This window comes from Narcine bancroftii, chromosome 1 (genome assembly GCF_036971445.1).
Source record: "Narcine bancroftii isolate sNarBan1 chromosome 1, sNarBan1.hap1, whole genome shotgun sequence".
NCBI classification, from domain to species: domain Eukaryota; kingdom Metazoa; phylum Chordata; class Chondrichthyes; order Torpediniformes; family Narcinidae; genus Narcine; species Narcine bancroftii.
The window spans coordinates 137032810-137046902 of NC_091469.1; the positions used below are offsets into that span (position 1 = coordinate 137032810).

A 14093-nucleotide genomic window follows, 5' to 3' on the forward strand; every position below is an offset into this window, starting at 1 on the left:
TGTGAAATGTTGCATTTCAAAAGGCAAATCTAAATAGGTCATATACATTGAATGGTAGACAATTGAGGAGTGCAGAGCAACAAAGGGATTTAGGAGTTATGGTAAATATTACCCTGAATGTTGATACTCAGGTAGATAGAGTGGTAAAGAAGGCATTTGGAATGTTGGCCTTCATAAATCGAAGTATTGAATTCAAGAGTTGGGATGTTATGATGAAATTGTACAAAGCATTTGTGAGGCCAAGTTTGGAATATTGTGTGCAGTTTTGTTCTCCGAATTATAGGAAGGATATAAACAAAATAGAGAGAGTGCAGAGAAGGTTCACGAGAATGTTGACAGGATGTCAGGGTTTGAGTTACAGAGAAAGGTTGAGCACCCTGGGGCTTTTTTCTCTGGAGCGTAGAAGATTGAGGGGGGATTTGATGGAGGTGTTCAAGATTTTAAAAGGGACAGAGAGAGTCAATGTGGATAGGCTTTTTCAATTAAGAGTGGGGGATATTCAAACCAGAGGCCATGGTTTGAGATTGAAGGGGGAAAATTATAAGGAGAACTGAGGGGAAATTTCTTCATCCAAAGGGTGGTTGGGATGTGGAATAAGCTTCTGGTGGAGGTGGTTGAAGCAGGGACATTATTTATAGTTAAGGAAAGACTGGATAATTAAATGGAGGGGAGAAGATTGGAGGGGTATGGACCAGGTGCTGGTCAGTGGGACTAGGAGGGAGGGGATTTGTTCCGGCATGGACTAGTAGGGCCACACTGGCCTGTTCTGTGCTGTATATGGTTATATGGTTATTAAGAAAGATCTCTGGATTTTTTAGTATGCTGCTTTTTCTGATTTTATTTAATACTGATAGGAAGGGTAAATTGCATTAAAATGAACATCTTCCCAAGGATACAATACCTATTTCAATCGTTACCAATTCATCTAAAAGAGAAATTCTTCAAGGAGCTAAAGAAAATAATAAGGAAATTCTGATGGAAAGGGGGAAAACTGAGGATAGCACTAGATAAATTAACAGAATGGTACAAACAAGGGGGCTTACAGCTACCAAACTTTAAGAATTATTATAGAGCAGCACAATTAAGATACCTATCAGATTTTTATCAAAGAAGGGAAAAACCAGATTGGACCAGATTAGAGCTAGATAAAATAGGGGAGAAGGTACCTGAACATATACTATATAAGTGGGATGAAAAGCTGGTGCAACATAGGAATTCACCAGTAATCCGCCATCTGCTCAACATTTGGAAGAAGATTCATGTAGAAAGGGAAAAAATAAATTATCAACTACTAAAATTATTATTGCTGCAAAATCAACTAATCCCTTTCACAATAGATAACCTTTCCTTTAGAGCAGGGGTGTCAAACTCAAATTCACAGAGGGCCAAAATTAAAAACTTGGACTAAGTCGTTGGCCAAACTAAATATTTATTGAAAATTTTCAACAACACCTGCATGTTTTCTCTTCTTTCAACATATGTAATGTTAAACTTTTTCTTATTAAAATAAATGTTTAATAATAGTTTTGGTTAAACTCTTTCCAGAAGAAGCATTAACAAATGAGAAATAAAATATTCAATAAATAATATTTCTCTATAGCCTTTAAGCTCCTTTTAAATGTATTTTTTTTCACAAGCCAACAAGTCAAAAAAATAACAACTTGCTTCAATGAAAATCCAATCTTTCAACGATGAACAGTCCAAAGCTAACCAAAGAAAATATGAATCCAAGCTTAGCTTGCTACACTGTGATTTACTCCGATGCACCTGGGTCTAAACCAGATACTTGGCATCTCTTCTTAGATGCAAGTTCATCAAACTCTGGGGTCAGAGTTTGCCTCCCACCTCTCTTGAAAGGTCCTGTTTTCTGTCAGTCATTTGGCCATTTTCCGTAAGGGGTTTATTACATGTGAGTTAGGCGACAGGTCGCAGATGCTAATAAAAGTAAAGAGAGGAGGTGGGGCGATTAGCGGGTTGACGGGCCGGCGCCGACGCATTTGCAAAGCATTCTGGGATTTGTAGTATTAGCTGTGCATGCACTATACCGGCACGGCGGCCAGCGGGCCAGCTCTAATACATATTTGATATGATCTTGCGGGCGAAATATAATTTTATCACAGGCCAAATTTGGCCCGTGGGCCTGAGTTTGACATGTGTGCTCTAGAGAATGGGAGAGAAAAGGGATCAAAAGAATATTGTTTTTTCTGGAAATAAATTATTATCTTTTTGAACAAATGAAGTACAAATATGGTATAACTCACGGTACAATGTTTGCATACCACCAACGGAAAACCTACTTGAAGGACAAATTGGGTAGCAGGCTGAGGTTACCAGAAGGAAGCAATTTTGAATATGTGATTACAGACACAGTGATAATTAAAAGATTTATAGCAAACATGTACATCAAACTGCACGAGAAAGAGAACGAAGAAATAAGCTGTAAACCCAAACAAAAGTGGGAACAAGATCTAAACATAAAAATAAAGAATGAAACATGGGAAAAGCTATGCTCCGGAACTATGAGAAATACAATAAACACGAGGTTACGCATGATACAATAAAATTGGTTACACAGGCTATACACCTCGCCCCAAAAGTTAAATAAATAGGACCAACAGTATCAGATAGATGTTTTCGCTGTAAGAAGGAAACGGGAACAACAGTACATGCAATTTGGGCATGTGAGAAAGCAGAAAAGTTTTGGGAAGATCTAAATCAGGTATAACATGTTTTATTTTTGAAGGACAAAGAGCTGACTAAAACAAGGTAAAACAAAGCATTTTAAGTAGCTCAGATTCCATGTATTGGTGTTCATCATGTTGAAATATTCATTAGAGCCACTTGTACAAAGGCTGCATTTCATTTTAATTTTATTCACACTCAATCAGAAGTTCATGCTCATAAATAATAGAGAACCACAAAAAGATGAAGTACAGGAGGATTTTTTTAATGGTCATTCTGATTGTATTCGTCGTTAAGTAGCAGTCTCCTTTCCCTTTTCTTTTCCCCCTTGTTTCCCTTCTCATAATAATCCAGATCTCTTTCAATAATCAACTTTGAGTGTGGTTCAATCCCACTTCTGGACAACATTGCCTTGTTTGCTAATTACAGTCATACTGTGTCCTCTGTCCCCTAACTTTACTGGCACAGGAAATTATTTCTCCTTATTTACTCCATCCAAACTATTTACGGTTTTCAATAATGCAGTCAATTATCCCCCAACTATCTCTGCTCAAAGAAGAACTTCAGCTTTTCCATTCTTTCCACTTAGCAAATAAATCTCATTTGCAGTTTCTTGATGTCCTCGGTATTCTTCCAAGTGTAGATTCCACAGTTGGACATAATGAACATATAAGACTAAACCAATTTTGGTTTGGCAATAAGGCCCCAGAATTCAACAGTATTTTATTTATCTGCCATATCCTTTTGAATCTATCTTATGAATTCATAAGATAGAATTATCTTAGAATTATCAACTTGGGTCCCACAAGTTTACAACTCTCTGAGTGAAGAATTTTCTCATCTCAGTCCAAAATGGTTTACCCCTTATCCTTAACACTGTGACCCCAAACTTACTTTGCAATCATATCTTATCTTGCCACCATCAGAAGTCTGAATACGTGGACACATGAATTTTGTATTAGGATTTAACATTGGAGCTGTTAAATCCAATGTGGTGACCTGATTTAGAATTTGAGCTTGCTGCAGTTGCAAGGCTGTTTGTCTATATTGATGTGGTAGTGGGCCCAATTTCGAATGATCTCATTAAGCATCATACCTTCATCAGTTTTGTTTAATTTGATTAAGAATGAACAACATACACCAATAGCCCACATGTTTTTAATCACTGCATTGGTCTTCAGTTGCAAAATCAGAAAAAAATAGCTCTTCACTAGTCAGGCCTCCTAGTTTGGGCTCCACAAGGATGTCTCATTCTTCAGTAGCCAGCTTCCTGTTAGAGTCAGAGAGTCACAAAGAATAGAAACAAGCACTTAATCTAAGACAAAATAAATCATCTGTTTGAATGACTCCCCAAAGAATAGCTGCTCCCCTCGAGAAAGAGAGATACAGGAGTATCAGAGCCAGCCCCACCAGGTTGAGGAACAGCTTTTTCCCACAAGCAGTGAGAATGCTGAACAACCAAAAGATCTGCTCACATTCAAGACTCACATATTTATGAAACAATATTTATTTATTTATTTGTATATATTGACCTGCATATGTATTTTTTTTCTGTATGTGTGAAATGTCTGTGTGTTTTGCACTGAGGACCGCAGAACGCTGTTCTGTCAGTTTCTACTTGTGCAATCAGATGACAAATAAATTTGACATTATTTTTTATTTTTCCTGTATTCCATCAGCTCCTCCCAGATTGTGCTTGTCATACACCAAGGGCAATTTGGAGTTGGCAATTAACCTGCAATTACCATGTTTTTGGGACATCAGAGGAAACTGGACTACTCAGAAGAAACCCATGTGGCCACAGGAGGATGAGTAAAGCTCTGCACTGACTGCCCTGCATGCCTGCTTGAATCTGAATCACTGGAGCCATTATGCATCTGGTCTACTGGCTGTGGCACTGTGACTCTTCCAATAACAACAGATTAAAAGCATTGTTTAGCCTCAATCTGCATTTCCTGATTGTTATGGTGAAGACCCAGTCTATGAATTTACAAGAAACAGATGAAACCTAAGGACCATTAGTCCCATTACCACCTGTTGGCAAACTTAATGAGAGAACATAATTATGCATGCTGAGCTATCAGTCACAGCTGACCAGAAACAGATAGGGGTAGGAATTTGTCCTTGATTACTTCTTCTGAGCAAATTGGCCCCACTACTACATCAATATACAAGCAACTGACTTTCCTCTCTGCTTCCAGAGTTCAGTCCATTTGACCTCAGTGAACCTGAATTTCATAGGTGAAGCACAATGTGCAGCCATTTCTGCATTGTGACTTTGGAATCAGCTGCCAAGGACAATTCCCAACCCTAAATGCTGTGTATCCTTCAGACTAAAATATGCCAGCAAAATGATGCAAAATTATAAGCTGACAATGCAATTTGAGAATTTTTTTTCCATTAAGTGACAATTTCCCATCATTCTTAGCCACATAGGAAGTAGGAACAGGAGTAGGCCAAAAATGGCCCATCGAGCCTGCTCCGCCATTCAATACGATCATGGCTGATCTAATTTAGGACCTAACTCCACCTACCTGCCTTCTCCCCATATCCCCTAATTCCTCTATCATGTAAAAATTTATCTAACCGAAGTTTAAATATGTTTAATGAAGCAGCCTCAACCACTTCCCTGGTTAGAGAATTCCAAACATTCACTACTCTCTGGGAAAAACTAATTTTCCTCATCTCTGTCCTAAATCTACTCCCCCGAATCTTGAGACTGTGTCCTCTCATTTTAGTTTCCCCGGCCAGCTTAAAAAACCTTCCTACATCTATCCTATCCATATACTTCATGATCCTATATGTTTCTATAAGATCTCCTCTCATTCTTCTGAACTTGAGTGGATACAATCCTAGACAATTTAATCTTTCATCATAAGTCAACCCCTTCATCCCAGGGATCAACCTAGTAAACCTCCTCTGGTCCGTCTCCAAAGTCAGTATATCCTTCCTCAAATATGGAGACCAGAACTGGACACAGTACTCCAGGTGCGATCTCACCAGTACCTTATACAGTTGCAACATTACCTCCCTACTCCTCAGTTCAATTCCTCTAGCGATGAAGGCCAACATTCCATTTGCCTTCTTAATAACCTGCTGCACCTGCAACCTAACTTTTTGTGATTCATTAATAAAGTGACAAATGACATAATAATCTCAGTAAGCCTAATAAGGAGATTGTGTAGCAACTTTTAAGGTCATGATTTCATGTTTTAATGTTAGAAGAAAGAAAGAAAGGGGGTAATAGTCTGAATCAAATAAACAATTTAACACAACAACATAAGACATTGGAGCAGGGACTAGGGCCTCTTGAGCTTGCTTCACCACTTAAAAAATGCTTGTGGTTGATCTGGTGGTGATTTCATCTCCACCTACATGCCTGCTCTCTTAATTCCCCTATTAATCAAAAAGCTAACTGAATGCATTGAGTTTCAACAAAATTTGAGCAGCTTGGCTCTCAACAGAAATCTAGGTCTAGAAATGTTGTTTTGTCAGGTTGTACATGTGCAATTGGGTGACAGTAACTTGACTTGGCTTGAAGTTACACATGAGCCAATTGGGAAAAGATCGCAGACTTCTTCAATGAATCAGTTCAGTAATCTGCAAGATCCAACAAATTCATTATCAGTGACCGCTTTTCCATTGAATTGGCTGAGTTTAAATTTCACAGCTGCTATTTGAATTAAACCACTTGACTGCTTCTGTGCATATGGAGATGGACCAATACTGTGCATCACAATTTATCGATGTGGCTCCCAATGGCAGTCACATAGAGAGCACGCAACTGCTGCATTTATACTGAGAAGGTGATGGGAGGATGGCAACTGCACTCCCCAAATGTCTTTGCTCTAGTATGTTCACAATTGTCATTGATATGTCTCCAAATTGGTTCTTTTCCCTCCCTCAGACTGTTTGGAGATCACTTGTAGTGCCAAAAATATATGATCGGCTCTTCTTTCGTTTATTAGTTGAACTCTTATAATTTTGTCGATTGTTCAAACATATCTCCCCATTCACAATACTTATTATTTCTCCAATAAATATCGTAAGCCCCACATCCCTTTTTTCTAACCCTCCTCTCCCTCTCTCAGATGAAATCATGGCACTCAGTAACTTTAAGCTATTATTCCCACGACTCTCAAAGTCATGTTTCATTTACACCCCAAAAAAATCAATAATTCACACGTCTGCACCTTTACCTCATTTAACCCATTCACTCAGCTCTTTGCATACAGGTAAACATTCTCAAGCATAATCAGACTCATTCTATGTCTATTTTCTGACCTTTGCTTGATCTCACTTCCAAATATCTCACTTTTTTTTTGTCTTCCACTTCCAGATCTGCCCTTCAAGATCTTTGCTCAGCTTTCCTCTCTCATGATCTAGTTTTAAACATTCAGACTTGCAGGTGGCATGTAGTGATAGAAGAAAAGTGGGAAACTCTCACCCAGTATCTGTAGAAGGGGAAACGGAGTTAATGCTTCAAGTTGAAGTGACGGCTATAGTTGTCATGGGGGTTAATTAAAGAAGTTGTCAGAAAAATGGGTGAATGAGGGCAGTAAGAGGGTGATCAAACAATCATGATGACATCGAAATAACAGGGCTGTGAGACATGCCCAGCAGGCCAAGGTGTGCTCAGGGAGAGAGGTAAACTGAACAAATATCACAGATCAGTGATTTATGGCAGAAATGGCTGGTGACTTCGCTGAAATTGGAAAATTCCACATCGACTCTGGAAGGCTACAACTTGTCAGAACAAAAGAAGAGATGTTGTTCCCGAAGTTTGCATTGGGGCTTATTATAACAGTGCAGGAGACCACTGTCAAATCTGTCAGAGTGGGATGCAGAATTAAAGTGGGAAGCAACGAGAAGCCCAGGGTCACTCACACAGACTGAATGCCAGTCTTCCACATATTGACATTGTATTATTCATTTTTGTGTTTTATTCACTTTCCTGAATGTGGAAGGGGCAGGGTAGAAATTACATGAATAAAACAAAAGTCAACAGTAAGAGTCCTGTGACAGAATATGTGTTTTATATTGTATATAGATATATTTTGGGGAGATAAATTGGGGCAGGTTTTTTTTAGTGTAGGTCACATACAAACACTTCAAAAAGATCTCATTTAAAATACTAGAGCTCTGCTCATGCCAGACAGGCCAGCTCCAAATGTATTTGCAAAAGGTTTGGCGAGTGCCCAAGAGACTTCAATAATGGATTGTTGTTTTGAAAAGAAACAGATGAAAGGACTTGGAGGATTAGGTTCAGAGCCACAGTTTGTCTGAGTGGAGGTTACTGTTCTAAGAGGGTCATATGGTTTGGCAAGCAGAGAGAGTATAACAGACTCTTCTCAGAGAGAAAGAGAGAATTCAGTTCTGCAGTGCTCGAATTTAGCAGCAACTGATGGGACTGGATCCTGACAAGCTTGTGGAAAACCCCTATTTTGAAGATGGGTAGTGAGTGCTTGGTCAAAGTCCTTGTGGTTCATACAAGAGGAGAGGACTGGCTGCATAATGTTTCACTTGAAATAAGTGAAACAAAAAGGAACTCTGTGGTGACCTGAAAGAAAGAGATCATCACCTGGAAAACCCTGATGGGGCAAGTTTCTTTGGCAAAAAACTGACGTGGCTGATTAAAAGGAATCAGTTGTGGGTGTCCAGCGAACAACAAATCTCTCTCTGAAAACCAACAAGAAACTTCCTGAGTGGTAACCATTTACCTTCCAAGCACCAAAGCCTGGTGAAAGTCATAAATGTTAAATTCTGTGCACAGTACAAGAATTGCCTGCAACCAGTGAACTTGGAGAAATGAGAAGTGAGATTGGACTGTGAATCAAAGAACTTTTCTGAACTTACACACACATTACGCACATCTGTGGTTAGAATTAGAAGGGGGTTGTTAGGTTACAATAATTTAATAGTAATAAGTTAAAGTTTGATCCTGTTTTCATGTTTCAAGATAATTAAAAGCAATGCTTGTTTAAATAACTATTTGTCTTGGTGAACATCTGTTGCTGCTGGGCTTTGGGGTCCTCTCGGCTCATAACAGTCTAAAAATCCAGATGCCAGACATCAGGATTACCTGTGAATTTGAACTTCTCAAAAACCCTTAAACATTTAAAATTTAGCAGGCTTTTGTGTGACCACACAAGTGCCACAATGCACAGAAGTTACGGAAATGATTTGTACCTTATATTTCATCTGAAAAAATTATTCATTAATAAACTTACCAAAATTTACCTGTTCATCCTTTCTTTCATCTCCTTACATTTTAATTTTAAAAGTACTGCCTGAGAATCCAGAAAATCCAAAAATCTGGACCGACCCAATCCCTGAGTAGTATGGATTTTAGGACTTTTCCTGTATAATGGGGCAAAATGAACTGAGTGCGGGAGTAGACTGAACTTTAAGGTGATAGCGCAGAGGAAGCTTACATCACACAAGTCACCAATGAATTTGAACAATGGAAAAAAAGCTCACATGTAAGGTATACTGATCATTGAAATGAAATAAAAAACAGAACATTCAGAAAACTCTAAGCAGGAAATTCCACATCTGTAAACAGAGAAAAAAAATCTTTTTTTTTCTCTCCCTCTGTTGAAAATTTAATCTAACCTGAGAAACAAGATAGGTTTAAATTTAGAGCACTTAGGATAGGTCAAGGAGAATATCCCTGCTGGGCTGAGGCAAAGGTTTGTGTTCAGCATTCTCTATTTATCAGATCAAAGTGGATGATTAAAGAGAGTGTTACGAGTCCAGAGGACCCCAAAACCCAGCAGCAATAGATATGCACTACAGCAAAGGGTTTCTTAAACAAAAGTTGCTTTTAATTATCTTTGAACATGAAAATAGAATCAAACTTTAATTTATCTCTATTGACTTACCTTCTAATTCTCAGCATACGTGTGTGTAATGTGTGTGTAAGTTCAGAAAAGTTCTTTGGTTCACAGTCCAATCTCACTGGTTGCAGGCAATTCTTGGACAGTGCACAGAAATTAACATTAATAAAGTTCACCAGGCTTTGGTGCTTAAAAGGTCGATGGTTACCACTCAGGAGGGTTCTTGTTGGTTTTTCGAGAGACAGTTTTTTTCTTGTTTCAGGTCACCACAGAGTTCCTTTCTGTTTCTCCTATTCCAAGGGAAGCACTGGACAGCCAGTCCTCTCCTTTGACTAGGCAGTCTTCTAAAGCTTGCCAACTTGTCCCTCTGGAACTGAAGTCTCTGTCTCTCCTCTCTTTCTCCCTCCCACTCTGAGAGCAAACTGTTCTCCCTCCGCTTGCAAAGATCACATGCTCTTCCAGACAGCAAATTGATTTTCAAACAAAGCTGCTACTGTATGTTGCTACATTGTTGCCTTTTGCAAACACTCCATCATGAGTCTGTGAACACTCTTGCAAAAGCTCCTGCAAAAATACTGTGTTTTTAAAGTGTTTGTGTGTGACCTGCTCTAACAAATGTTTCCCAATTTCTCTCCCAAACACCTCTATATACTCTGTCACAAGAGAATTTAAACCTTGTCTAAATGGAGGGTGGGAATAGCTGTTTAATAAGCAAAGCTGAAGATATTGTTATCCAAGCAAGGATACCAGGGTCATGAATCTAATCACTTAAGAAGGCATGGACTTTTTCAAATGCTGTGGGGACCCTTGAATTACTTTTATAATCTCTCATTTGATATGAAGGTAGAAGCATTGACTAAGAAGGACATTTCTTACTCTTATAAGAATTCTCTCTTCCTTTTTTTTGCTAAACAGCTTTTTTTTGATAGTAGGTTTAGATCATTTTTAATAACAAAATATTAATACAATTTAATTTGTTTGATTGAGAATGTAGGGTACCTTGGATGATATGACTCAAGTGTAATGTAATGTTTTTGACTTTTAACATATGTGCTCTTTATTTTTCGAAGTGGAATTTCAATGTTAATAAAAATATTGAAAAAGAAGGCATCAACTGAACAATACCATCAATGTTTTCATTAAATAAATGTGGAGAAAGGAAAGACTTAACCAATCTCATCCTTTCTAAATGTTTACCAATTGTCTTTCCAACTACAATCCAAGAAAGGTGGTTGAAATATTATTCAGTGAATTAGTTATTCTAGCCGAAACCAACCTAATGAGCATTTTGCCACATTGTTTACCTTTGTCAAATTCACATCATCCCAAGAAGAGTGAAAACACCGTAAAATCTTTAAATCAAAGCTGTGTGGAATTTCCCACTGGCCTTTTCCAAAGTAATCATGTGGCTCCAGAACATTTAATTCTAGATCTTGTAACAAGCAAGTCTAATGTAAACTCCACGTAGTATATCTGAAGTCTTTGGAACAAAGGATTTACCATTGATTCTACCATTATCCTGATAATCTAGGTCACACTCAATTGCTTTTTTTTTCCTTTCAGAAGAATCAAAGATAATTTATAACTGTCTGTTTAAAATATCTCCTGTTCAGAAAAAAAAACTATCAGTCCTGCTTTGAAAATATCAATTGAATTCTTCCAATTTTTCTGGATTTATATTAAATAATCTGCATGAATTTGACTATTTGTGCATTTCAGAAGTTGAAAGATCCAGTTGCTGTGAATTACAAAAACAATGGACACAAAAAATACCAATACCTTCAGGAACAGATGAAAAGATCCTTGTAAGACTGCTCTGCAGTTTAACAATGTCTTGGTGTTACAGAGTGAACATTATATTACATTTGGCCCAGAGCCAAACACAGAGAGACAGGTATTCCTTGATTTATGAAAGGATTATGTTAAAGTGTTTGTGTGTGACCTTTTGCTAAGTGAAAATTCATAAAATTTGTAAATTGAGAAAGCACTACCCATTAATTTCCACATAAAAACTCTTGCTGCATGCTGGAGCTCAAAAATCTCTGTTAAAAGAAAAATGAGTTTGGAATGTAGCCATATTCATTGCTGAATCATTAAAGATCTTTCAGAAAATATTTTGCCACCACAGTACCTTCATGTGGTACAAATTTGAATTCAAATTTATTTACCTGACAGTAGAACCCAATTCCATCCATTCAAACCCATGCTACACAATTTCACCAAATTTAAGCGACAACACTGTAAAGTTGGAGGGTGGGAGGAAGCTGGAACACCCGGGGAAAACCAATGCAGACACAGGAAGAAGGTACAAACCCCTTACAGGTAAAGCTGGATTCAAATCTGGTTGCTGGTGCTGCAATTACATTGTAGCACTGCAATTGTATTGGTATTGCTATTGGTATTGGTATTGGTATTGGTATTGGTATTGATATTGGTATTGGAATTGATATTGGTATTGGTATTGGTATTGGTATTGGCATTGGTATTGGTATTGGTATTGGCATTGGTATTCGTATTGGTATTGGCATTGGTATTGCTACTGGTATTGATATTGGTATTGGTATTGATATTGGTATTGGTATTGGTATTGGTATTGGCATTGGTATTGGTATTGGTATTGGCATTGGCATTGGTATTGGTATTGGTATTGGTATTGGCATTGGTATTGGTATTGGTATTGGCATTGGTATTGCTACTGGTATTGGTATTGCTACTGGTATTGGTATTGCTACTGGTATTGGTATTGGTATTGATATTGCTATTGGTATTGATATTGGTATTGGTATTGGTATTGGTATTGATATTGGTATTGGTATTGATATTGGTATTGGTATTGGTATTGGCATTGGTATTGGTATTGGTATTGGCAATGGTATTGCTACTGGTATTGGTATTGCTACTGGTATTGGTATTGGTATTGATATTGCTATTGGTATTGCTATTGATATTGCTATTGGTATTGATATTGGTATTGGTATTGGTATTGGTATTGATATTGGTATAGCTATTGATATTGGTATTGGCATTGGTATTGGCATTGATATTTCTACTGGTATTGATATTGGTATTGGTATTGCTATTGGCATTGCTACTGGTATTGGTATTGGTATTGATATTGGTATTGGTATTGGTATTGGTATTGGTATTGCTATTGGTATTGCTACTGGTATTGGTATTGCTACTGGTATTGGTATTGCTACTGGTATTGGTATTGGTATTGATATTGCTATTGGTATTGATATTGGTATTGGTATTGGTATAGTTATTGATATTGGTATTGGTATTGATATTGGTATTGGTATTGGCATTGGCATTGGTATTGGTATTGGTATTGGCATTGGTATTGCTACTGGTATTGGTATTGCTACTGGTATTGGTATTGGTATTGATATTGCTATTGGTATTGCTATTGATATTGCTATTGGTATTGATATTGGTATTGGTATTGGTATTGGTATTGCTATTGGTATTGGTATTGGTATTGCTATTGGTATTGATATTGGTATTGATATTGGTATTGGATTTGATATTGGTATTGGCATTGGTATTGGCATTGGTATTGCTACTGGTATTGATATTGGTATTGGTATTGCTATTGGCATTGCAACTGGTATTGGTATTGGTATTGATATTGGTATTGGTATTGGTATTGGTATTGGTATTGCTATTGGTATTGATATTGGTATTGGTATTGATATTGGTATTGGCATTGGTATTGGCATTGGTATTGCTACTGGTATTGGTATTGGTATGTGTATTGGTATTGGTATTGATATTGGTATTGGTATTGATATTGGAATTGGCATTGGTATTGGTATTGGTATTGGCATTGGTATTGGTATTGGCATTGGTATTGGTATTGGTATTGGTATTGGTATTGGCATTGGTATTGGTATTGGTATTGGCATTGGTATTGCTACTGGTATTGGTATTGCTACTGGTATTGGTATTGCTACTGGTATTGGTATTGGTATTGATATTGCTATTGGTATTGATATTGGTATTGGTATTGGTATTGGTATTGATATTGGTATTGGTATTGATATTGGTATTGGTATTGGTATTGGTATTGGCATTGGTATTGGTATTGGTATTGGTATTGGCATTGGTATTGCTACTGGTATTGGTATTGCTACTGGTATTGGTATTGGTATTGATATTGCTATTGGTATTGCTATTGATATTGCTATTGGTATTGATATTGGTATTGGTATTGGTATTGGTATTGCTATTGGTATTGGTATTGGTATTGCTATTGGTATTGATAGTGGTATTGATATTGGTATTGGTATTGATATTGGTATTGGCATGGGTATTGGCATTGGTATTGCTACTGGTATTGATATTGGTATTGGTATTGCTATTGGCATTGCTACTGGTATTCGTATTGGTATTGGTATTGATATTGGTATTGGTATTGGTATTGCTATTGGTATTGAGATTGGTATTGGTATTGGTATTGGCATTGCTACTGGTATTGGTATTGGTATTGATATTGCTATTGGTATTGCTATTGATATTGCTATTGGTATTGCTATTGGTATTGGTATTGGTATTGGTATTGGTATTGAT

The 14093-nt window shown here is 37.4% G+C and overlaps 2 protein-coding genes across 11 annotated transcripts in view; one reads left to right on the forward strand and one right to left on the reverse strand.

Annotated features, from left to right (window-relative positions):
* The window catches only part of LOC138764513 (teneurin-3), a 4541667-nt gene that overhangs the window by 2773750 nt on the left and 1753824 nt on the right, over positions 1-14093 (reverse strand). The window lies entirely within an intron of this gene.
* Positions 7372-13798, forward strand: LOC138751561 (uncharacterized). Its single transcript, XM_069914033.1, has 3 exons — positions 7372-7518; positions 11892-13124; positions 13790-13798. Exons 1-3 carry the CDS (start codon positions 7372-7374, stop codon positions 13796-13798), a joined length of 1389 nt encoding a protein of 462 aa, XP_069770134.1.

Excerpts from the sequence above, each read along its gene's own strand:
- LOC138751561 (XM_069914033.1), top strand. The coding sequence starts at position 7,372 with ATGGCTGGTGACTTCGCTGAAATTGGAAAATTCCACATCGACTCTGGA. Across the intron at positions 7,519-11,891 it reads CCACTGTCAAATCTGTCAGA|CACTGCAATTGTATTGGTAT; the intron begins GTGGGATGCAGA and ends ATTACATTGTAG.